The 22,049-nt window shown below is 61.4% G+C and overlaps 1 protein-coding gene across 1 annotated transcript in view; it reads right to left on the bottom strand.

Annotated features, from left to right (window-relative positions):
- The window catches only part of PDZRN3 (PDZ domain containing ring finger 3), an 88,580-nt gene extending 70,962 nt beyond the window's left edge, over positions 1–17,618 (bottom strand). Inside the window, exons 1-3 of the mRNA XM_037128449.2 lie at positions 16,560–17,618; positions 10,538–10,624; positions 5,939–6,046 (exon numbers count right to left, since the gene is read on the bottom strand). Coding sequence (XP_036984344.2) covers positions 5,939–6,046; positions 10,538–10,624; positions 16,560–17,282 — 918 coding nt within the window. The 5' untranslated portion in view covers positions 17,283–17,618. The remainder of the gene's footprint in view (positions 1–5,938; positions 6,047–10,537; positions 10,625–16,559) is intronic.
- Positions 17,619–22,049: the final 4,431 nt, after the last annotated feature.

Raw genomic sequence — 22,049 nt, 5'->3', positions numbered from 1 at the left:
GACAGAACACACGCCTGTCCCGCAGCTGGAAGCTGGCAGGTTTACTGTCTCACGGGGGCGGGACACTGGGCGTTCAGAGTGACAGCTTGGAGAGCCACACAGAAAGAACCAAAGTCCTGGACATGAGTGACGTTTCTGGAGAATGGAATTACAAAGAGCAGAGAGGGTTTGAAAATTAACTCAGAAACATCCGAGTCCTACCCGGAGACAAAAATCTTCGAAAGCTGGCCCGTCTGTGGGTCTGCACGGAAACTGACTTTCAGAGCCAGCCCAGGCCACAAGCACCTTCGAGAGCGCACACTTCAGTTCCCATGGCGGGCAGGTGCCCAGGTCCGGGCACCCGAGTCGCCTTCCTTTCTCAGTGTTTGAAGGGCGTGTTTGAAGGAAACACTGGGACAGTAACTCCACATTAGTCTCACCGTCCTAAGCTTAGGAACTCAAGCTCACACTTTTTGCTGGTGATGTCACCAAAGACAGATCAGGGGACGTCTGGTAAGACATTTCTGATTTCGCACCTATGTTGGCATTCGCCCTGGCTTTGGCTTCACACTGATTCTGTGGGGACATTCGCCTGTGTCAGCCTGACACTTCTCCCACTAGTTCAGCACAGAACACAAAACTCGAACCTGTCGGCAGAAAGGTGACAGTCAGAAGGTGAAATCAGCCCTGACCGGTGTGGCCCAGAGGTTGGGTGTCATCCAGCAAAGCAAAAAGGTCGCCAGTTGGGTCCCCCGCTGGGGTGCGTGTGAAAGGCAGCTGACCAATGTCTCTCATGTCGATGTTTCTCTCCCCCTTCTCCTCCGAGACTGGATGAGTAAAATGAAAGGAAAAATGGTGAAATCATCTCTCCGCTTCAAATGCCTGGCCCCACTGTCTGGTGCCTCCCGGGTGTGTCTGCGGCTCGGACCCCTCCCAGCGTCCCCTCCAGAGGGGCCCTCCCAGAGTCCCCTGGAGCCCCAGCTTCCCAACACCCTGTTCTGATCGAGCAACTTGGCTGAGTAACTATTTCCTGGAAGATGCCTGAAAATGCCATGCCAGATAATGGCCTCCTCAGAAGGGAGGAGGAACTTTCCAGAACTCCCATTGCTAAAACGGTGCCACAGGAAGAGCGGACGCAAGCCGCTGAGACGGCAGAGGGCAGATGACCGATAATAAAACTTCCCAAATGTGCTGGCAAAGCCTCGGCTGCAGGAGCACAGAGCACACCTGCCAGCGGAAACCCACGTGCAAGGTGAGCGTGCCCGCCGCAGCCGCAGCTGGCACGGCTCTGGCACCTGCTGCCCCACAGGAGAGACCGGCCCCTGCTCGAAACACAAAGCCTGGAAGCGAGGAAGGTGGCGGCTTTCTCTGGTCGGTGCGTGAAACCCAGCGTGGAGCTCCAAAAACTGGACTCAGGTTTTCTTACGACACCTTCCTGTTTGCCTTAAAAAAAAAACCAAACCCAGGGCCTCCTCACTCACTGCTTCCCTGTGGCAGCCACTTCACTCCCTCACTTCCAAAGAACACAACTCTCTCCTGAAGCCCCCACATTGGGGGGGGGCAGCACTGGGAGGGATGCGGCTATTTAAAGCCGCTGCTATTCCTGTGTGGGCAGCTGCCGGCTCCACCTGTCTTCTGTCCAAGTGTTCGATGTCCCAAGTCCCTGGGACACACTGTCACCTGCCTCTCATGCTTCTAATGTCTGACCTCCTGCAGTCTGACCCTCAGAGGTTGGCTGTGTGACCTGAAAATCTATTTCCAAATCAGGCGACAGCTATTTGCCGGGTGGATGCCCTGCCCCAGGCAGGAGGCCATGTCCCGGGAGCGGGGCAAACCCGGGGCCAGATCCTGTGTCCCTGCTCAGGAGCGTCCACGGAGTAGCACCCTCCTGGGCCCACTCAAAGGCCTGCGGACCTCACAGGGATATGTGGTCCCCGCAGGCCCCCGGGTGTGGTGGGTTCAGGAGCCAGGCTGTATTCAGACGTGGGAGCTGGCAACAGGCTGTGCCGTGGATGAGCAAGCAGCCCAGGGGCAACGTGAGCACGATGTCAGGAAGGACATCTGCTGTCAGCGCGGGGGTGCAGCTCGGTCTCCACAGCAGGACGCGTCCAAACTGCCGGCCACCACCCTTCTGTGACTGGGAAAGCAGCTTGGGGGCGAGCCTTGAATGTTGGAAAGTAGAGTGACAGCGGAAGAATAGCCGGCGCGCACAGGGGGAGGACAGAGGCCTCTCGGGAACAGGGGCCAGGATTGCTGGAATCTGCAGGTGCCACCCTGGGCCGCCCACCCCGTCCTCCTTCCTGAGGTCTGCCCGGTGCTCCGGGGACCCATCCGGCCTCGGGCGCAAGGACGTCTACGCTGGCTGCCCCAGCCTACCGGGGGCGCACGCCACAAACAGCTAACACTGCAGGGCACAGAGCACACGGTTTTCCAAAACTTCACAAAAACACATGAAGCTTTATGGAGGCAGATTCCCTGATTTCCGGCCCGTGACATGGATACTTACTGTTGTGCCTCTGCTGACGGACGGAATCCTCTCTGAGGAGGAGACTAACCTCTGAAAGCTCCCCTTCCTCACCTGAGCACAATGCCGTGGCTGTGCCACTGGCCCTGCGACCAGGGGCAAGCGAGGCCAGGAGTACTGGCACCCGGTACGTGACTCTGGGTGACGTGTCAGAGGCTGGTGACAAGGTGAGCAAGTCGGATGCATCCGGGGACAGAGCACACCTGGACCCATAGGCCTGAAAGACCATAAATGAACTCCATCCACTCGGGACATACGGCTGGGGGTCAGGGTCAACTCGCAGCACCGGCACATTTGGTAACCGCCACCCAGCAACTGGGCGGAACCCACTGTGACCCGTCCCCACCCTGATGTCTCGCCCGCAGGGGGAGAGGGCTGCTCTCAAACCAAGAGAAGGCCAGGCTCAGGGTCCAGGGGCAGAACCCAGCGGGAACGCCCCACCTCCAGCTTTCCCTGCGGCTGTTTCACCGGCGTCTTTGTTTGCAGCCATGAACATGACTTTCAGGCACAATCACGAATCAGGTTTCTTTAATTTGGTTAAAGGGCAGCATGTTGCCATAAGATCAGCGTCCACATTGGACAAGGCGGGAGGTGCCTGACTGACGCGTCTGAGAAACGCTGGGGGCGGCTTGCCGGTGGGTGTGAAGTGCTCGCCCGCGGCCAGGATGGCAGCGCCTCCCCCACCCGCTGGGTCAGGACACCCCCTGCGGTCCTTTCCATCCGCCGGGCTGGCCTTCCTCACACGTCCTGCCAACCAAACCGGAACACACGGATTCCTTGTCACGTTCTCCTGAACTCCGTACGGCCGCACGTTTCAGAAATCGTTTAGAACTGGGATCCGTTACCGCAAAAGGCCAGAAACAGACCCTACTGAACACCTTTAATGTTCTAATGACAGTGAGAGACCACGCGCGCTTACGCAGACTTCACTTTTGAACTAAGCAGAGAAGAGAAAACTCCGTGCCCTGTTCTCTGGGGTCAGACTTCCCTATGTGAACACAGGGAAGGAACGTCAGCAGACGGGACGGTGGGGAGATGTAATCAAGGTGTCAACCACATCCACCCAAACTCCCCGTGATAGGGCTGCACTCGGAGTTAAGTCCCGGGTCAAACAGCCAGCCCCCCACCCCACACTGCACAGCAGCTTCTGCTTTCTCCTCTCACTTAAAGGTTCCTAACACTGCATTCAAAATAGCCAGAAACTTCCGGATTGGTCAAATCACCGTGTGACGTCTCCCAAGATGCGCTCAGACGCACTCGAGCCCGCCTTCCCACACGGATGCACACGCGGTTTTTCACTCATTCTTACGTAAGCAACAGAAAAGTGTCGTTTGTCCAGACACGGTGAACGAAGGCCACGCTGTCGCTGGGAGGTGGAGTCAACGCCAACACCGGGCTGCGGCCCAGGGTCCTCAGCTAGAGCCTCGGCGCTGGCGTCCCGCCCACACGCCCTCTGCCACTTCCTGCACTGGGGGGACCAGATGACGACGCAGAACCTGTCACTTCGGCCCCATCACCACCCAGGGCAGGCCCCGTGGGGTCAAGGTCAAAGGCAGACCGTCCGTGGCAGTGGAGGGGCGGGGGCTGGGTGACCGGCCAGCCTCCCCAACTGCGGAGATGAGAGCGTCCAGGGGACGGTGGGGACCGGCACACATGACGTGAGCGTGTGTACTAACGTGACACAACGTAACGTAACCTGACCCCGGGAAGGTGTAGGCAAACATGCTGCGGGTTGTGAGCGCCGTGAGCATCTCAACGCAGTTTAACGCACGCCCCTGGAAGTGTGTCCACCCGAGTGCAGCCAGGCTTCATGGCCCTGAAACTCAGCCCCAGTCCGCTCACCACGGGAATCCGTGGTGGATGGAGACGCTGCTCAGGGTGGGCGTGTTCCCAGCAGCTGCAGTCCCAGGAGGCGAAGTGGCCAGCGGCCCCACGCTGGCCGTGTCCAAGCACTGACTGACGCACCTGGGCCAGTGCCGGCTGCCTCCGGCGGCCTCTCCAGCACGTCACGGGCGTGTGCAGCTCCCGGTGTCCACACGCACTGCTCGTGAATAGTACTGGTGACATAAAACACACCCAACCTCCTGCGGGGAACAGACTCTGTGCATGGACCTGTGCAGCCGGACAGTGCACTGGGCCACATGGGATCGCCTAGCCCGTGGGAGGAGGGACCAAGAGGGCTGGAGTGACAAATGACGACCCTTCTCTGCCGGGGCATTTGCCGGCACTGCGATGCAGTCAGCCCTGTCCAAGGGGAACGTGGCTCAACCAAAAGTGGGCTGAATTGTGAACGCCATCACCTGGGCAGAGAGCAAGTCCTGCCCCTGCAAACAGACGCCCTGCGGTCTGGTTGCCAACCGAGGCTGGCGGCCCTCCGGCCCCGGCCATGGAGCAGAGCTTATGTTTGTGAACAACAGCCTCAGAAACGCATTAGCCCCAAGAACAAGGCAGCAGGTTCACCCAGGCAGTCTTGCTTGAGCGAATTCCGGCCTGTGAGCACAGACACCCCAAATCACAGTCCCAAAGAGCCCTGAGTTTAAGAGCCCCCAAGAGTTAAAGGGTGGGCAGTGCTAACGTGTCCTGGACACAACCCAAGTCTCCTCTTCACACCTAGGTGACTGAGCCCCCACCCCCAGCACGGTCTCCTGTGAGACCCCCGTCTCTGTCCCTGAGGATGAGCCACCAGAGGCCATGCCTCCACTGTGGACGCGTCCACAGGAGACGACCTGTCCTCCTCACACTTGCCCGTCTTGCGGCCACAGCTGCTCTGGGCCAGGAGAGCACCCGGGGACGTGGCTGCCGCGGGAACGTGCCCCGACACGAACACTGGTGGTGGTGTCCAGTCTCCTGTTCGGGGGCTGAACCCCCCTGGGCCCCACATCCGCACCCCACTCCCTGCCCCCGGAGAGCCACCAACGGAGCAGCCGCAATGGTCAAAAACACCAGGGCGTCCTTCAGGTCCAACTTTGTAACAAGAGCCCAACGAGAAGGCAAGAGTGGCGCGTTCCTCCTCTGCCGCGTGGGCGTCCCGCAAGATCATGGCTCTTCCCGAGTGTCATCCCCCCAGCAGTGTAGAGGACAAGCCTGCCACACGGAGAGTCTGAAATGGCGAGTCAGGACCCAAAGCCGACGTGTCAGAGACGACACACGAACACCCCGTACACCAGCCCTCACCTGCAGGCCCCGGACGACCAGCCTGTACAACCGACAACAGGTGGCGAAGAAGACACACCAAACACACCAGACACCAAGGCCCCTGGGGCCCTGCTTTTGCGCCCAAACACCAGCCTGACTCCAGTGCCAGTTGCGTGTCCGGGGACTGGCGTGAGCAGTCACCATGTGCCTCGGGGCTGCCCGACACTCGGCCCCCCGTGGGGCCCCCCTCGCCACAGCACGTCCGCCACAGGCGGGCGGCGGTGGCCCGTGTCCACGTACCTCAACGATCCTGTCGTGGGTCTGCAGGCCGCCATCCCTGGCTGCGGGCCCGCCGTCCACCACCCTGGAGACAAAGATGCCCTCGCTGGCGGGCCCGTCCTGGCCGTCCTGTGGGTGGGAAAGCACGGGCGTGAGTGCCAGGCGCCGCGGGGGCCCCACGGCCAAGACAGCACAGAGTGGCCGCGATGAGAAAGCGTTTGTCCCCCAGCCTGTGTCCGCATGGTGAACACCATTCAGCCCACACCGAAGGGCACAGAGGGGCCCTGCCACCCCACCCCGTGGCCTCTGCCCGTGTCCCCCTGTCCTCCCCGCCTCATGTCAGAGTGTCATCTTCCCACACTGCATCCGTCTCTTCCCCAGACTGTAAAAGCCGTGGGGGGCTTCACGCAGCCGCACTGCCCACCTGACGCCCCAAGAGGCCGAGCGGCATCCGCCTCCTGCTGCCCCAAGACAGCGGGCGGAGGTCACACCTCCCCCCCACGTCCTGAAATGCCTTTGCCCGTGTTTACGTGGGGTGGGCCCCAGGCCATGGGACCGCCGGGGCAAAGGGCACACACATCGATTGGTTCCGCAGAATCGCCCCCCAGAGCCTGCACAGTGGCCCCCAGCGCGGCGTTTCGGAACACTGACAGCAGCTCCCAGTGATTACAATAACGCTTGTAATTGCTTTAGCCACACGCGGTACTAAGCAGCTCTGTGGCCTCCAATAACCTGACTGGAAACAGGTGTTTTATTTCGTTCTGATCTGTATCGGGAAGGCCTCCCCCATCCCGATTTCTGATCCTCTCTCCTCAGACCCCTGCAGGTCTCCCAACCCTGGGGCAGGGCTCCGGGACACGAGGGTGCTCGCCGCTTCCACGCCGGCCTTTTCTCAAAACCACACGCTCTGACGAACTCGTAAAAACGTCCCCACAGCTCGTTCACGACGGTCTTTTCAGGCAGCGCTGAGGTGACTGTCCCGGAGCCCACGCACTGAGTGCTGGAGAGTCACAGAAGGTCTGTGGGCTGAACACACAGCACGCTTCCCCCAGACAAAACCCTGACTCGAGAGGTCAGGATGTTCGGCACCAAGGCCCGGGTCCAGTGGGCGGGGACGCTCGGCCCGAGGCCCTCGGATCCACTTCAGTGGTGATCACTGTGCAGGGGCCAAGAGGGAACCACACTCCGGCCCCTCTGCCAAAGGCACATGGGGTCACACCTGCGATGCAAAGACACCAAAGCCACGGCCTAAAAATGGGCATCAGCGGTGTCCCCAGTACTGACCCCCGTGACAGGGTCTAACTAACTGCCACTAGACTCCATCAGACTCTCCCAAGAGGGACGGGTCAGGGTGCCGGATCACTGGGCCTGGATGGCTGTCCTGACCCCCGCCCCCCTGTACGGGTAGCTGCACAGCCCCCTTCACTGCCTGAACTTCCATGGGCCCTGGCCCCGCTCACCGCTGCCTTACTGGGGCCCCTACTCCTCCCTACTTGTGATCTCGGGTGTAGGCCAGAGCTGGGCCACAGCCCCTTGTCCAGAGCACAGGACCAGGTGCATCGTGAGCTCACAGTAACCTCGGGGGGCATGTGCTCTTCATTCTTATTTCATAAGCAAAAGTGCTGACAGAGAGGTTAAGCAACTTACCCAAGATCACACAGCTAAACCACAGCAGGGTCAGCTGCAAACTAAGGACAGGCTGTTCTCTCAGACACACTCTGAGTGCAAGTCTGTCTCCCACTGAGCAAAAGCCCAAAATAGTCATGAGTAAAGAAGACCAGCATTCGGAGCGGTGGAATATTCCACCAGGGGGGCTGGAAGGTCTCCGGGGACCACAGAGAATTTATGGACAAGCCCGAGCTCCCCAGAGGGTGACGTCAGCCCTCCAAGAGAAAGAGGCCTGTGTTTGTTCTGACTTCACCACTCCGCGTTCCTCGGCTGGAAGAACAGCGAGATAGGGATGGGGTTTTGGCTTCGGTTCATTTTGTAGAAACTGCGTCCAACACAAGTAAGTCTCTCTAGGAGCGTCGGAAAGTTCAAGCACAAACCAGAGAGAACAGCAAACAGCTCAGCTTGGGCTAAATCGAGACCGTGGGAGGAGCATGGGACAAAATCACAAAAAACCATCACGCCCATGGGACAGCTCCATCCGTCTCCTCAAGGCCCCTCGTCGCACATCCAAAGTCAGCTGTTCGTTGCAGGGAACTGAGCTGGCCTGGGTGTGTTCTGCTGGCTTCAGAAATGTGCGGGGTACCTGACAGTGACGGCCGCCTGCCAGGGGCCAAGGGGGCAGGCATGACGCCCCACTGGCCACCACTCCTTTGGGGTCCTCAGGATGACCGAGAAAGCACTGGCTTTGCTGAGCACCCTCCGTACCGGATGCAAAGCCTGTGTCAGAGCCCAGCTCTGACGAGGACAGCCTGACATCTCACAGGAACCCCAGGACACGTGCGGCCTGGTCCCCTGCACTGTGTTCTACCTGCGGCTCCGCAGGGCCCTCCTTGGTTTCCGGGCGACACCGCAGAACACGCTTAGGTTCCGCTGGGCCCTTTCCGCTCGTCAGCAGAAGTTTGAAAGACACAGCGGCCAATGTGTGTTCCCAGAATCCAATGCTCCTCCTGGGCCACTCGGGAAGTTACTGCAGAAGGGCCACGGACACAGAGGACACGCAGGGATGCCACCAAACCGGTCTGGTTTGTCCCGAGGTCTCTTTTGAGGGAGAAAGAGAATAACCGACCACGCGTTCCCTGACTCATACGAGACTGGACTGAAGACCCCGATGCTCCCACGAGGCTACCTGTGCTCTCACCACCAGGGAGGCACAGGAAGGGCGCCGTCCACCTGCTTTCACGGAGGCGGGTGTCCCCACGTCACGTGCTCCTCAGGCACGGCCTCTCCTGCGGCTGCGCTTCTCAGGTGACGCGTCTTTGACAGGTGCAGGTCTGTGACCACCCGGCGCCGAGCCCGTCCGCTGCCGCTGCTTTGCCAACAGCACTGCTCCCGTCGCGGCTGCGGCAGGTTTCGGTGCTTCTCTCTGTTTCCCACGGGGTCATGGCGAGCCCGCACATTACACCGATCCGTGGCCGGCCGACTCGGATGGTCCCGTCGTGCTCCACTGGGGCACCAGAAACGGTGCCCGGAAAAGACTGTGAACCTAACCGGTCGGCAGAGCGTGGCCTCTTGCCACTCCACCCACGTGGGAGCCTCACGTGGGAGACGCCGTCCCGGGCTTCCGAAGCCGGAGAGCAGAGTCCGTGCCGCTCACGGCATCGGGGACACAGGTGGGCGCCCGGGGTGGGGCCCACGCCGCCGTGACCGTGGGCTGCAGCCAGTGCTCCTGTGCCACCCACACACCTCCCGGCCCTCAGGGCTGACGCCCACGAGTTCATCTGTGCTCCGTGAACGGATAGTGAAGCCGGACGACCACACGTGTGTCCACGCGTGGCTCACTGAGGCTCCTGTGGCCACTGCTGCACCCTGCCGGTCACCAACAGGCCACCTGGTCCCCCACATTTGGGTGGAGACAGACAAGGGGGCCAACGCTGTTTCCTGTGACGTGGCATCTGCTCTGCAGCTGGGGGGCGAGACAGCTTTGACCTTCACATCTCGTTCTGTGGAAAGCACATTTCGTGTGGCTACTGCTGCCACAGTTACTTCTCGCACGGATCTGGGCAAATAGAGAAACTTCTGGAAGGATTCACCACCCTAGATGCCACTAAGAATGCTCACAATTCACGGGGAGAGGTCACAAGGGCAACGGGAGTCTGGAAGACTCGGATCCCAGCCCCCACGGAACAGCTCTTGGGTTCACGGCCTCGGCGAGGCCGGGCAACGCGCCCCACGCTCCCGGGGTCTTCCACACGCCGCCTTTCCCGCTGCCTTCCTCACACTCCGCCCCATCTGACACTTGCATGTCTGTGCTTCTTCCCTGACAGACGTCTCCCTGGACAGACCCAGGGATGCAGGGACGCAGGCTGCCAGCCCCTGTGGTCCCCCCAGGCCCCGGCAGATGGCCCTGCTCGACACTCCTTTATTAAATGGTTAGATTTCCCCTTCCTTTCCTTGGACTGGTTTCCTTCTACGCTATGAAATGAGGAACAGGCGAGAGGTGACATGCACTCAGGTCGTCCCACCTGGAGCTGAGACCCAGCCACCTGCCTTGGCCCCTCCCCGCTGGGAGGTGACCTCCCCCTTGTCTTCTCGGTGACCCTGACGGATGAGGACTAGGCCCCTTCTCTCCAACGAGGGGCCAGGACGAGTAGGGTGGGCCCAGAGTCCTGTGGGAGGAGAGGCCAAGCACTAAGCCCACGAGGACGGCCCGTCCCCACCTGCAGCCGAGCCCACCCGCCAGCCTGGTGCCACCCGCACGCACTGCCCACCAAGCCAGCCAGCTCAGCTGCCCACAAGCAGACGTCTCTCCGGCCCAGCAGCTGCTGCATCAGCAGGACGAGGACACCACAGGAAACCACCTAACCCAATCCCCCAGTGTGGGGACGGGACACAAACCACCAAGTCTCTGATCGCAGGGGCCACGGATGCAGTCCAGGCCCCCCCAATCCCCTCGGGCCACCCGCTTCCGGCCACAGCAGGGAAGGAAAACCCTAGTGGCAGCGAACGTACCGCACACGGCCGCCCGCCGATGATGTTGAAGCCGAGGGAGCCGGCGTCCCGGTGCAGGACCAGGGTCAGGCTCTTGGTCTCTTCGCCCTGCGGGGAACAGAGAGGGAGGTCAGTGTCATCCGCAAAGAGAAGGCAGGTGGCAGGGACGCTCCTTCCATCCAAGTGTGCTCCTGGGTCACCGTGGTCAGTAAAACTCTACGCCTCTTGGAAGGGTCGGAGCCAAGCCGAAGAAGCCCTGCCCTGGGTCAGGTCACAGACACGCCTAGTGCCCTGGAGTGACGTCCAGGCGCCTGGCGAGCCCCCTCCCTCGAGATTCCGGTCTGCAGGTGCGTCTCCCAGACACGCCCAGGGCAGCGGCTGAGAAGGCACCTGTCAGTCTGCTTCCCCACCTCGCCTCCTGTTACGCCCTGAATACTGCCAACACGACCCTCCCGGTCCTGTGAGCCCAGCGCAGTCATCTGTGCTGGGAGACGTTGGGGACAGGCCACGGGAGGTCGGGGGCAAATCTGAGGGGAGACTGAGGACTCCCGCCTCTGCAGAAAGGGCGGGAACCACCTAGGTGACGCCATGGTGTCCAGGAGACTTGCAGCAGGTAGATCGGCACAAACCCTTCCCAGCTCACAGGCCGTGCTGCCCAGGCAGGGCTCAGAGGCCGCGGGGACCTTCCGGGGTGGAGAAGCAGGGCGGCTGGGCAGAGCCGCTCGGTCACAGAGCGATGACCACGGACAGGTGGACACGTGTGCAAATGGCCACCTGACAGGTGTGGTGTCAACACCAGACTGGCTGGCACGCGGCTGGATTGCTCCTGGGGGGCAGTCACTGCTGCTGCGCAGGCTTGGTTCACACCAGTCCGGATACTGGTGGCCGCTGTGGCCAAGCACACAAACCATGTCCCAACACACACACACACACACACACACGAATGTGCAGAATCATCTCCAGGCTCCAAGTTCTCTGCAACCAGTGCTGTTTCTCCAGGAAAGGGCCCCACCCCACACAACCGCTGAGGAACCAACCCAGTGGCCCTGGGCGCAGGAGTGACCGCAGGGCCCCAGCCCCGAGGGTCCCCGTCTTGGAGACTGCACACAGCTGTGCAATGCAGCGGCCAACCCGGGACCCCGCTGACGCCAACGCCCACACTCTCTGCAACCTGCCGCTCCCATCTGCAGCCTTTCCTGTATCCCTGGGTCCCGGAAGGCAGGGCCATCCCACTGAAATGGCACAGAGGATTAGACCGGTAGTTAGTTCTGCAATTAGGGTTGTAGGCGCAGCTCCTCGTCCTGCACAACCCTTGTTCAGAGATGCCTTGCGTCCACAATGCCCTGCAGGGCGTCTGAGGAGTGTGACGTCCCCAACAGGAGCGGAGTCACGGCTAATGCTTGGATCCACAGCCAGGACCTGAGATGGGTGTCCTCGTCCACAGAACAAGGATGGCGCAGCTCCTCCTGCCCCACGGTCACCACAAAGCAGGGACGGCTCGTCCGGCCGACTGCAGGGTATAGCGCATGGGCGGGGCCCGGGTTCAGACCTCAGCAGGGCACGGAGGGCACGGGACAGGCCACACCTCAGCCCCAAGGCCACAGCCCTTCTGCCCCCAAATGCCAGCAACACAGAGCACCTGCTCCTGATCGGTGCTGTGAGTCCAAAGCACCCAGAGAACTCTGTGACCCGTGATGGCCACGTGCAGAAGCTTCTCAGAAACAGCACGCCGACCGAGAGCTCCCCGTGCAGACCCTGCAGAGTGTCCGGACATCTCCCGGGACAACTGTCCCCTGGCCCCTGGCATCCAGCAGTTCCCACGTGGGGCTTCGTACAGCGTGAGCTGGGCAGGGCTGAGCAGCCGCAGGAATGGCTCCAACACCTGGAAACACTTCTGTTTACTCAGTGGCGCGGGGGAGGGAGGGGGTGTTGCTGCTGCACAGAGAAACCGTCCCTTTCCACACGAGCTCACTCTGGCCTAGCAACCTGGAAAGGTGCCGCTGCGGCTGACGAGACAGGCCCCTCACCCCTGGACTCGCCAGCTGGACACACACACTCAGTGTGGAGCGGGACACAGCCCCCGGTGTGCTGTCACAGCTGTGATGGACAGGCGGGACACGGCCCCAGGAGACAGCTGTGGTCCCGCCTGGGGAGACAGACAAGAGACAACGCTGTCACAGCTGTGATGGACGGGAGGATGCCATCCCAGGGGAGGGCCCACCGAGAGTCTCAGGACCACGGCCGGAGCGGGAGGCCCAGAGGGCTTCCTAGCGGAGGTGATGCTGGGGTGGGGAGGACACACGGGTTCCCCGGAGACGGGCACCACAGGCTGACAGGACAGCAGGGGCAGGAGGAACAGGGGACTCACCTGGAGATCAGGAGCTAGACAGACTGCTCCAGGTAGAGGAGAGAGCAGAGGCAAAGGCCTTGGTGGGGAGGGCAGGGGCGGCGTTGCTGTGCTCAGGGAAGCCGGGAGCACAGAAGGGAGAAGAAGATGGGCAGGCTGGCACTGGAGCGCACAGCCTCCTGGGAACCGGGGAGGCACAGCCGCGTCTGAGGATGAAGGCTGAGCACAGACTTGCGTTTCTAAGACAGAACCCCTGGGTGCAGGTGCAGAGCAAATCCAAGGGAAGCAAAAGGCAGAGGGAGTGGCGGTGGTCCAGCCAAGAGGTGTTGGGGGTAGAGACCAGGCCGATTCTGTGCCCAGTGGGTGCGGGGCGGTGCCTGGACACAGCTGTCACAGCACGGGGTGTCGCTGGCATCTCGACACCCTGCACCGCACTGAGCACTCGCTCCCACACACGCCCAGGACCACCCAGCCCAGGAGGTAGCAGAGCTGGGCCCGGAGCGAGACCCCGGGGTGGGGATGGCGGCCGTCCGAAGAGCAGCGCTGCCTTCACAACCTGTGCAGGAGGAAGCATGAGTGGGGCTGAAGGACAGAGCGGGTGGGGGCAGGCAGAGCAGAGGGACCAAAGGTGAGTCCCAAGAAGTTGTGGGTCCAGAAAGCCCTAGAAGCTCTGCTGTGGGAGGCCTGTGTTCTGAGGACCAGGAGCTAAGTCGTGGGGGGAAACCAAGGCAGGGAACAGAGCTCCCTCGAGTCCAGCGTCACCAAGCCCATGGCAGCCCGGTGAGCTTCCCACCACTGACGCATGGCAGCCTGGCACCCAGCACGAGGCCTGGTCTGCCTTTGGGCACCAGCAAGGGTGGTGGCAGCCGGGAGGAGCCGGATCCTTGCTCTCCCGCACTGAGCCTGCCCTCCGCCCGGCTGAGGGGCCATGGACTGCGAGCGGTGGACAGGCCTCCCCTGGTTCATCACAGACACAGACCTCACGCCCCAGATGGGCCGGAACCTCAGAGTCAGACTCGGGGGTCCATTTCAGCAAGCTCTCTGAGTGGTTCTGATCAAGGGAAGTCTGGGAGCTGGGCTCTGGCGCAACCTGAGAAGGGCGCCCAGGGACCCTGAGCGCCCGGCCGGTCTGCTAAGGCTCAGTGAACGAGGCCAGGCCATCCCGCAGGGTGCGGGCTGGGCCCTGAGGAGCTGGTACCAGAGGTCTTCCCAGTGCTTCGCGTCTAACTCAGCCTGTAACACAGATGTAAACACCACGGCTCATAAGAAAGTAAAACCGTCGTCCATGGGAGTTTTGCAGGGACACCAGCCCTCTGGCTTTTGGAAAATAAACAGTGTCCAGCAAGGCAGAGCGCACGGGATGAAGTAAACACGTTCTCCAGCAGCCTGTGCGGCAGCTGCAAGGGCCACTGAGGGTTAACCTGGGGCCGGAGCAGCTTCCCGAAGGCCTGGCGGAGGCCCAGGGGCTGAGGCCAGAGAGGGAACCAGCAGAGCTGAGGCCGAGGCCGGGCACTCAGCCCGCTCTGGGGAGCAGAGTGGTCTGCAAGCCCAAAAAACCGCATCTTGTCCCCAAGCGGAACCCCCTGGTTCTCCCACCGCTCAGAGCGTTGAAAGCTTTCCGTTTTGTTTCTAGTGCCCTGTTTCTGACTCAGAGAGAATTTACCCAAACACTCCAGAAAGAAAACAGAAAGGCAAGAAAACTAATAAACTGGCCCAACAGTGAATGACGTGTTGAGCCTGGGGACTGAGCGGCTTATTTATAAACAAGCGTCGCCTAAAACTGCGCAGGCAGCACCAAAGACGGCAGGAACAGCACAAGCTCCGGACCCCCTCGCCCCAAACGGGCGCCTGCTTGAAGGCCAGGCTCTGCCCTGTGGGGTGACTCCTGGTCTCCCCAGGCCTTTGTAGCCTGTGCGGCCCCAGGGAGCTGGAGCTGTAAATATTTGCCCTGCGCCCAGCGGGGCCAGCTGCTCGGCCTGCAGCTGACAGTCAGGTGGGGCCAGGCACAGGGGCTGGAACACTGGCGGGGAGTGAGCCAGGGAGGGAGAAAAAGCAGACACAGGCCTGGGGCCCTCGGGGCAGACTCGCTCTCCACTGTGGAGCCAGAGGACAGGCAGCCACAGAGGGGCGGCTGCTGGAGCCGCACCCCGTGGTCCCCCTGGTCCAAAGCGTGGCCTCTGCAATCAGGAAACCCTAGCTTTCGGGGTGATTTCTCCCCGCACCCCTGCAGAGAGCACTGGGCAGTATCTGGAGACATTTTCCAGGGTCAAAACTTGGCAGGGGGTGGGGCAGATTGCTCTAGGGGTCGTGGTGGAGGCCAAGGACTGTGCTCAACAGCCCACAACAAAGAATTGCAGGCCAAGGGGTCTGTGCGTCCCGAGGCTGGGCGCTGAGGCAGGCCCCGACCCCGCTGGGTCCTGAGTTGCAGTGTGACTGGGTGTGAGTTCTGCGTGCTCCCGGAGCCTGCTCGGCCACCTCAGGGGACCCAGCAGACAGATGACGCCCACGAAGTGCCATCCACGGCGATCACTGCTCACTGCTCGGGGCTGGTGGCGGCACCCAGAGGCAGCACGACAGCAGCTCAGAAACGGCCACAGAGGCGGGCGCGCGTGGGCTCCGAGCCCAACTCTGGCACCTAGACGCTGAGACCCAGGCCCGGACGGCCCCTCCCCTGCCTGGGGCTCTGTCTTGTCCACGAAATGAGAAGCATCACAGCTGCCCCCTTTGATTAGAAAGGAAACGGCGGAGAAGCCCCAGCACAGGGCCTGGAGCAGAGTGGCCTCCAGTCGGGTGTGTGCTCACAGCACCCCCAGGCCCTGGGCAGGGCTCCGCGGGTGAAGATAATCGTGAGCTACAGAGGCCGGGCATCTAGCCCCCACCTCCAGCCCAGGCCCAGCGCCAGGTCCTTCCCTCCTCCACAGCTGACTGCAGCCGCTTTAGGTTTGGGCAGTCTGCTGCACCTGGACCGAGCCGCAAGGTCACCCAGCTGGTCAGCACAAAGCCCAGATCCTAAAACAGTTCCAGTTCTCAGGACTCTGTCCCAGCGATTACTTAATACTTAATGCTTGGTGTCGGCTCCTTTCATGCTTCCTGAAACCCCCGGAAGAGCAGCACAGGGGGTGCCTGGCTGGGTTCCACCTCCTGTCACTTCGCCAAGGGGCACGGATCTCCAACTTCACAGCCGGTCAGCAGCTCCCCAAGGTCAGCTGCCGGCTGCCAGCGGAGCCCAAGCGCGAATCCTGCCCTCCCTGCCGATGCCTCTCTGCTGGCCCCCTCCCAAGTGCTCCGCCGAGACAGGACGAGGGACATGGCTGGCCCTATGTGTCCTGAGTAGGGACCATGTCTCCCCACTGTAACAGAGGTTAAGAGGTTTCCCCCAACACCCCTTAGCTGACCTGAGCAGCAAACCTTGAACCCTGTCCTGGCTCTGCTCCCAGGTTGTGGGTTCATTTCAATCTTTCCAAGATGCTGTACCGTTTTTCACCCTACGTGCCTGGTGATCTGTAGGGACCGGAGTTTACAAGTTCGGGCTGACTCAGCGCCCTGTTCCCAGTGACACAGCTGGCAAGCAGCAGCAGCAGGAGGGGGAGGCCAGGATGCTCCTGGGAAGCCCGGGGCATCCCAGCATCCCAGGGACGTAACTGGGGGGCACCCTGGTTACCTGGGGCCTGGTAGGGGGGTCCGGCAGGCGCTTACCTTGCCGCCAGCTGGCGCGGCCACGCAGCGGCTGAGCGAGTCTAGGCGCGCGCTGTACTCGGTGAACTTCTTTTGGTAGCGCAGAGCAGTCATTTGCAGCTCCAGCTGCGCCGCGGCCAGCTGCGCCACCAGCGACTTCTCGCGCTTGCCTGCGCGCAGAGCCTCCTTCTTGAGCGCCTTGTGCAGCGCGGCGAGCCGGGCCTGCAGCGCGCCGTTGTGCGCCCGCAGGGCCCGCGCGCAGCAGTGGCCGCCCGCGCGCAGTTCCCCGCTCGTCAGGGGCAGCCCGCAGCCCTCCTGGCACCGGCCCACCGGTCTAGAGTCGCACGCGTCCCGCATGTGAGCCTCCAGGTCGCGGCGCAGCAGCACCTGGGCGCACCCCGAGTGGCGGCAGCGCGCGGGAGCGAAGTCACAACGCTCCAAGTGCTCAGGCAGCTCCTGCAGCTTGACCACCCGGGCGCAGCCCCGCGCCGCGTGCGCACACTTAATGTCCAGTTTGAGGATAAGGCGCTTGAGCGGCAGCACGTGGTTGAGTTCCTTGGCCGACAGGCGGCCGCGGCAGCGCGCGGGGCAGCTCCCCTCCTGCACCACCCAGGGCAGCACGCAGCCCGCACAGAAGACGTGGCCACACGGCGTAGTCAGCGGGTCCTCCAGCACCTTGCAGCACAGCGCGCACTTCAGGTCCGGGTCTACGTCTCCGTCGAAGCGGTCCAGCTCGAAGCCCATTGTGGGGCCGGGCCTGGGTCGCCGCTGGGTAGCGGCGCCCTCCCTGCCGCCCGCCCTGCGAGGAGCGCAGACCCAGCCGCGCGCGCGCTCTCCGCGGACTGAGCCCAACTCGGCAGACTTCTCGGAAAAGGCCCTGGGCTCCTCCGCCGTATTTGCACGAGCGCGAGCGCATGCACATCCCGCCGGCGCCGCCTGCCCGGCCCGCCCGCTGAGCCTGGGAGGCAGCGGGAGACTCTGGGGTCGCCGAGAGGCCGCGTACCCGGACGGAGCCAGCACCCTCCTCTCCGGGAACTCGTCTCGCTCGCTCGCGCTCTTCCCTTCAGGAGGCAAATTCCAGCCGCGAAAGGTTCACTGAGCCGGGAGCCGCGGCTGCCGTCGCCCCGCCCGGCGTCGCGGAGCCCCTTCCGGGACCACCGCCCACGGAGTAGTCTGCCTCCCGCCCTTTCCCCGCCCCCCGCCCCGCGGCTGGCTGCTCTAGCCGGAGAAACCGCTGGGGCCGCTACGTCGGCACTTACGGTCGCTGCTGAATCCGGCCGGGACTTTGGGAGCCCTTGGCCCCAGGGGCCGGCCCTGAGCCCGCGTTTGCGGCCTGGTCTCCACCTGACACCTCCAACTGGGAAGCCCAGCCTGGGACAAGGCTGAGGGAGTCCTGCGGGGTCGTGTGCAACAGAGATTCTCAGACTCCAGCGCCGACGTGGCTGTGACCCGTCAGGTCTGGAGCGTCTCCAGGGGACGCTGACGCCACCGGCCAGGATTCAGGCCAGACTGAAGTGTCTGTCCTGGAATCTGGGCCTTTCCAGTGGGGGTGGTGACCTCCTGGGTGTCTTCCACAATGCCCCGGGTGTTGAGGGAGGACCGTGGGGTTCACAGCAAAGTCAGCCTGGAAGTCAAACGCCGCGCTCCCCGTGGCGCTGGGCCCGCACAGCACATTTGCTGTCCCTTCGCCTGGCTGCCCCCCTTCTGCAGCTGTGGACCCCCGACCTTTGCTGCTCAACTGCTTCACCGACTGAAACAGTCGCCTTGATGTCCAGAGGGTCACTCGTGTAACTCAACAGTGCTCTGTAATCGTTGTAGGTGGCATTTGCTGTCTGTTGTGGGAGAGACGTCTTGTAGTTGCCCTGACCGTGCAGTTCTTTGCCAGGTCAGGGGGCAGGGAGCACTGGCTTTGGTGCAGGTGCGGGCGCGCCGGAACTCCCATCAGTGTGTCTGGTGAGCTGCTGGCAGGGTCCCAGCGAGTGGGCAGGAAACACGGTCTTTCAGCAAAGGTCTGTGGGCTCCAAATGGTCACACCCTGGGCAATACTCTTCAAGCCAAGCGGGTTCTGTGACGCAGGCCCGGCTCCTCATAGAGGTTAGTGCTCACTCTGGGGGCAGCTTCTCTAAGAGATGCCCCGCCCCCCACAGCAGATCGGGAGGTGGATGAAATGCTGTAGCTGAGGCCACAGAGTGGGGGTGGCGGGGCCTCTTCAGGGGCAGGAGAGTGTGTCGGAGCCACTCCTCCTTGGTTAATTTTAGAATCAGGGGAAAAAAACCCTCCTTGAACGTCAGCATATGTTTTAGTGGCTGAATTTAACAGACGGGGGACTGAGCAGGGACAGCAGCCAGTTCCCAGGAGGGGGGTCTAATGGGGTGATGGCCAGCAGGACATTCCAGGCCCAGGGGGTGGGACTCGAGGTGTGAGGGCTCGTTTCAGTTTGAGCAGGCCCAGGACTTAACACAGGTAAGAAAGGAGAGAGCAGAGCCAGGTGAGGGCGGAGAGAAAGCAGGAGCCAAACCCGGAGGTCAGCATGTTTGTGCCGACAGCTTGGCGAGCCCACCCAAAAGAGCACCCTCTTCCCGACAGTCACAATGCATGTCCTGCCTCGGGTCATCGGCCCAGTCCTGGACCAGGGTTGGGGGCAGTCTCACTCAGACCTCAGAAACGAAGGCCACCCGGCGAGGCCCAGGTGCGCACAGTCCAGGATGACACCCCCACACACCAGGCAGCCTCCCCCCCTCACCAGGGCGCTGACCTGAAGCAAAGGGAAAGTGTGTGTAAGAGGTGATACGATGCTGGTTGTAACCACACTCGAAATGACTCCTGCGGCCCTGCTCCCGGAGCCGAGTCACATGACGGGGCGGTTTCTGAAGTGGATTAAAGCTTTACAGTGCAGCAGAAACCTGCCCGGCTGGACAGCAGCTCACAGTGGACACTCGCCAAACACGGTCCACCCAGATGCACTTGGAAAACAGCTTTTGAAGACGGCAGAGGCCCCTGATCGTTCCCAGCAGGGGCAAAACCAGGGCTACAGTTTGCAGCAGTGAAGACCCATGAAAACATGGAGTACCCCATCCGTCAGGAGTCAGTGGCCGGTCATCACAGATGTATGGGGACATGTGACACCCTAAGATCTAGTGGTTTCCACTCATAAACGGAAAACAGAATCCCAGCACTGGCTTCATTAATAAATCGAACATTTTTAATTTGGAAAGTCTGTTTTGTAATATTCAGGTTTCACTTTACAGTGTGGTGTGTGGCGTGCGCAAGCTCTTTAAAGTCCTTGCCGCTCAGGCCTGTGATCCAGGACCTCGTTAATTTTAATTTTTCTCCTGGCACCTCCAACACTCTCATTTCTCTGTCTGTAAAATTAGGATAATAATCATCTGTGCTTACCTAGCTAGGTAATAATCACTAATTAACTAATTTTTACCTGTGGAAACCCCTGGAGTCTTTGCACGGTGCTCAGTGCCATCGTCTCGGGCTGGCGGGGAGGGTCCCACTGGGCTCCTGTGATGTCGCCGCCTCTGCGGCCGACCCTCCACTGGGAACGTCACAGACCGCTTCCCTGTGTCCTCCAGGCTGCCCGAGGTGACGGGCACCACCCTGAGCATGGCCTTGGTTTCCGGCGACCTAGGGCCTCAGGTAGCCGGGGGTGTGGGGCCGCAGGCACTGACCGGGGAGGTTTTTGAGCGCCCCTCCCCCACGGCATGTGAACCACGGTTGTCACTGAAATATGCTTCGCTGTGTTAGAGACTTGCCCATTGTTCGGGGGTTTGTTTCTTCTCTTTTATTATTTTTTATGAGCAGAGAATCACTTCTTCTGGGAAGGCCTCAGCAAAACATTCTTGAGGTGTCAGGCAACCGGGAGAAAATGCAACTTTCCCCTTTCTCTGAAATCCTGTCCTGAAACCGTGGTTTTAGTGCCCGGAGCACGCAGCCATTCGGCATGAAAACATGAAAATAAAACATCAAGGACAACCATCCTGCGAAGGTGTGGTCCTCCCAGCCGAACGAGGGCTGTGATGTAACAAACAGAAGCCGCTGGGACCTCTCCCACCCTCGTCCAGGCTGCGCAGGAGCCAGCAGACGCTCCGTTCAGGCAGCTGGCCCTGGGCCACCTCTCGCCGGGCAAGGCTGTCATGGAAAAACCGCCACAGCGGGAACATTCTTCCGTGCAGGTCCAATGGAAAATGCGTCCAGGTGCCGGCCGACTGCCGCACTGGCCAGCAGCCACCGCACCCCGACAGAGACAAGGGCCTCCGGGGCGGGCGCCGAGATGAAAGTGCCGGAGGCCCGGGAGCCGGTGGGAACCTCTGCGTGACTTGTAATTTCCCTGTGGGTTGTGCCAGCCTCCAGATGGAGATAAAGCCGGGACCGGAGCGTGCCTCCCGGTCTCCGGGGCCCCAGAACGGCAAAGGTCTGATGTAGACGGGCCCTGACTTCTGGCTGGTAGGGACCCCGTTTATGAATGGGATCGGGGACGGAGCCAAAGAACTGAACATACCCTGGCCAGAGTCCAGAGAGGTGCCACGCCTCACACTCGACTCTGGGGCGCTGCTTCTCTTCTCCGTGCAGAAACCCCCACAGGCGGGCTTCTGGCCTTTCTGGGGAGAAGGAGAAATGTGATAAAAATGTACTGAATTGAACAAATACACAGGGTCTGGCACAAATAACGCCCCTTTTATTACAAAGTCATAAGCCTATGATTCTGTAAGGTCACAACATCATGCTCAAGCTCAGCATGAGACACCTGAGGTGCAATGTTCACATTGTAACTACAAATTACCACCCCCCTGTTATTACCCTACCGGCCACACCCCGGCAGGCATCGCTCCTGCTGGACTCTGCGTACAGGTCAGTTTACAGTGGACGTGACCCGAGCCACCCAACGCCCCTGTCTGTCGGTGAGAAAGAATGTCACCACAGGGAGCAACGTGTGCCACTATCCAGACAGCGAGCGCTTTCGGCCACGGGGGCTATGCCGTCGTGTCAGGAACGTGCAGCAAAAAGGGCCCCAGACCATGCGTGAGCACTCGGCTCAGTGGTCAGGAGTGCGGGACTGGGCCGCGGGCCCCCAACGGCCGCCCCTGACGTGAGTGATACACTGCTGTTTTGGAAAAACAGAATCAGCCGAACTGGACACGTCAGAGTGACACGGAATGACAGGCTTTTCAGTACTCGGATGTTCGATGAATCAGTGACATGGAGTGACACGGATGTTTCAGCACTCGGATGTTCGATGAATGATAGTGACACGGAGTAACACGGATGCTTCAACACACGGATGCATGGTGAAGGGCCAGACTTGGGACGAAGGGTCAGGACCGCCTTCATTCGGCGCGACCTGGGTCACTGATGGCTCAGGTGTGCTGCTCACCTCCGGTTCCCGTCGGTCACGGGCGGAGGCTCCCAGCGCCTGCCTCTCGGGTGACACACTGACAGGGACGGTGTGTCTACACCCACGCACAAGCCGCATGTGCCCGGGCTGCTTCTCCAGGACCCGAGCAC

Source organism: Artibeus jamaicensis, unplaced genomic scaffold (assembly GCF_021234435.1).
Source record: "Artibeus jamaicensis isolate MK-2021 breed Jamaican fruit bat unplaced genomic scaffold, CSHL_Jam_final contig_519, whole genome shotgun sequence".
Classification (NCBI taxonomy): Eukaryota; Metazoa; Chordata; class Mammalia; order Chiroptera; family Phyllostomidae; genus Artibeus; species Artibeus jamaicensis.
This window is presented reverse-complemented; position numbering and strand designations above follow the sequence as displayed.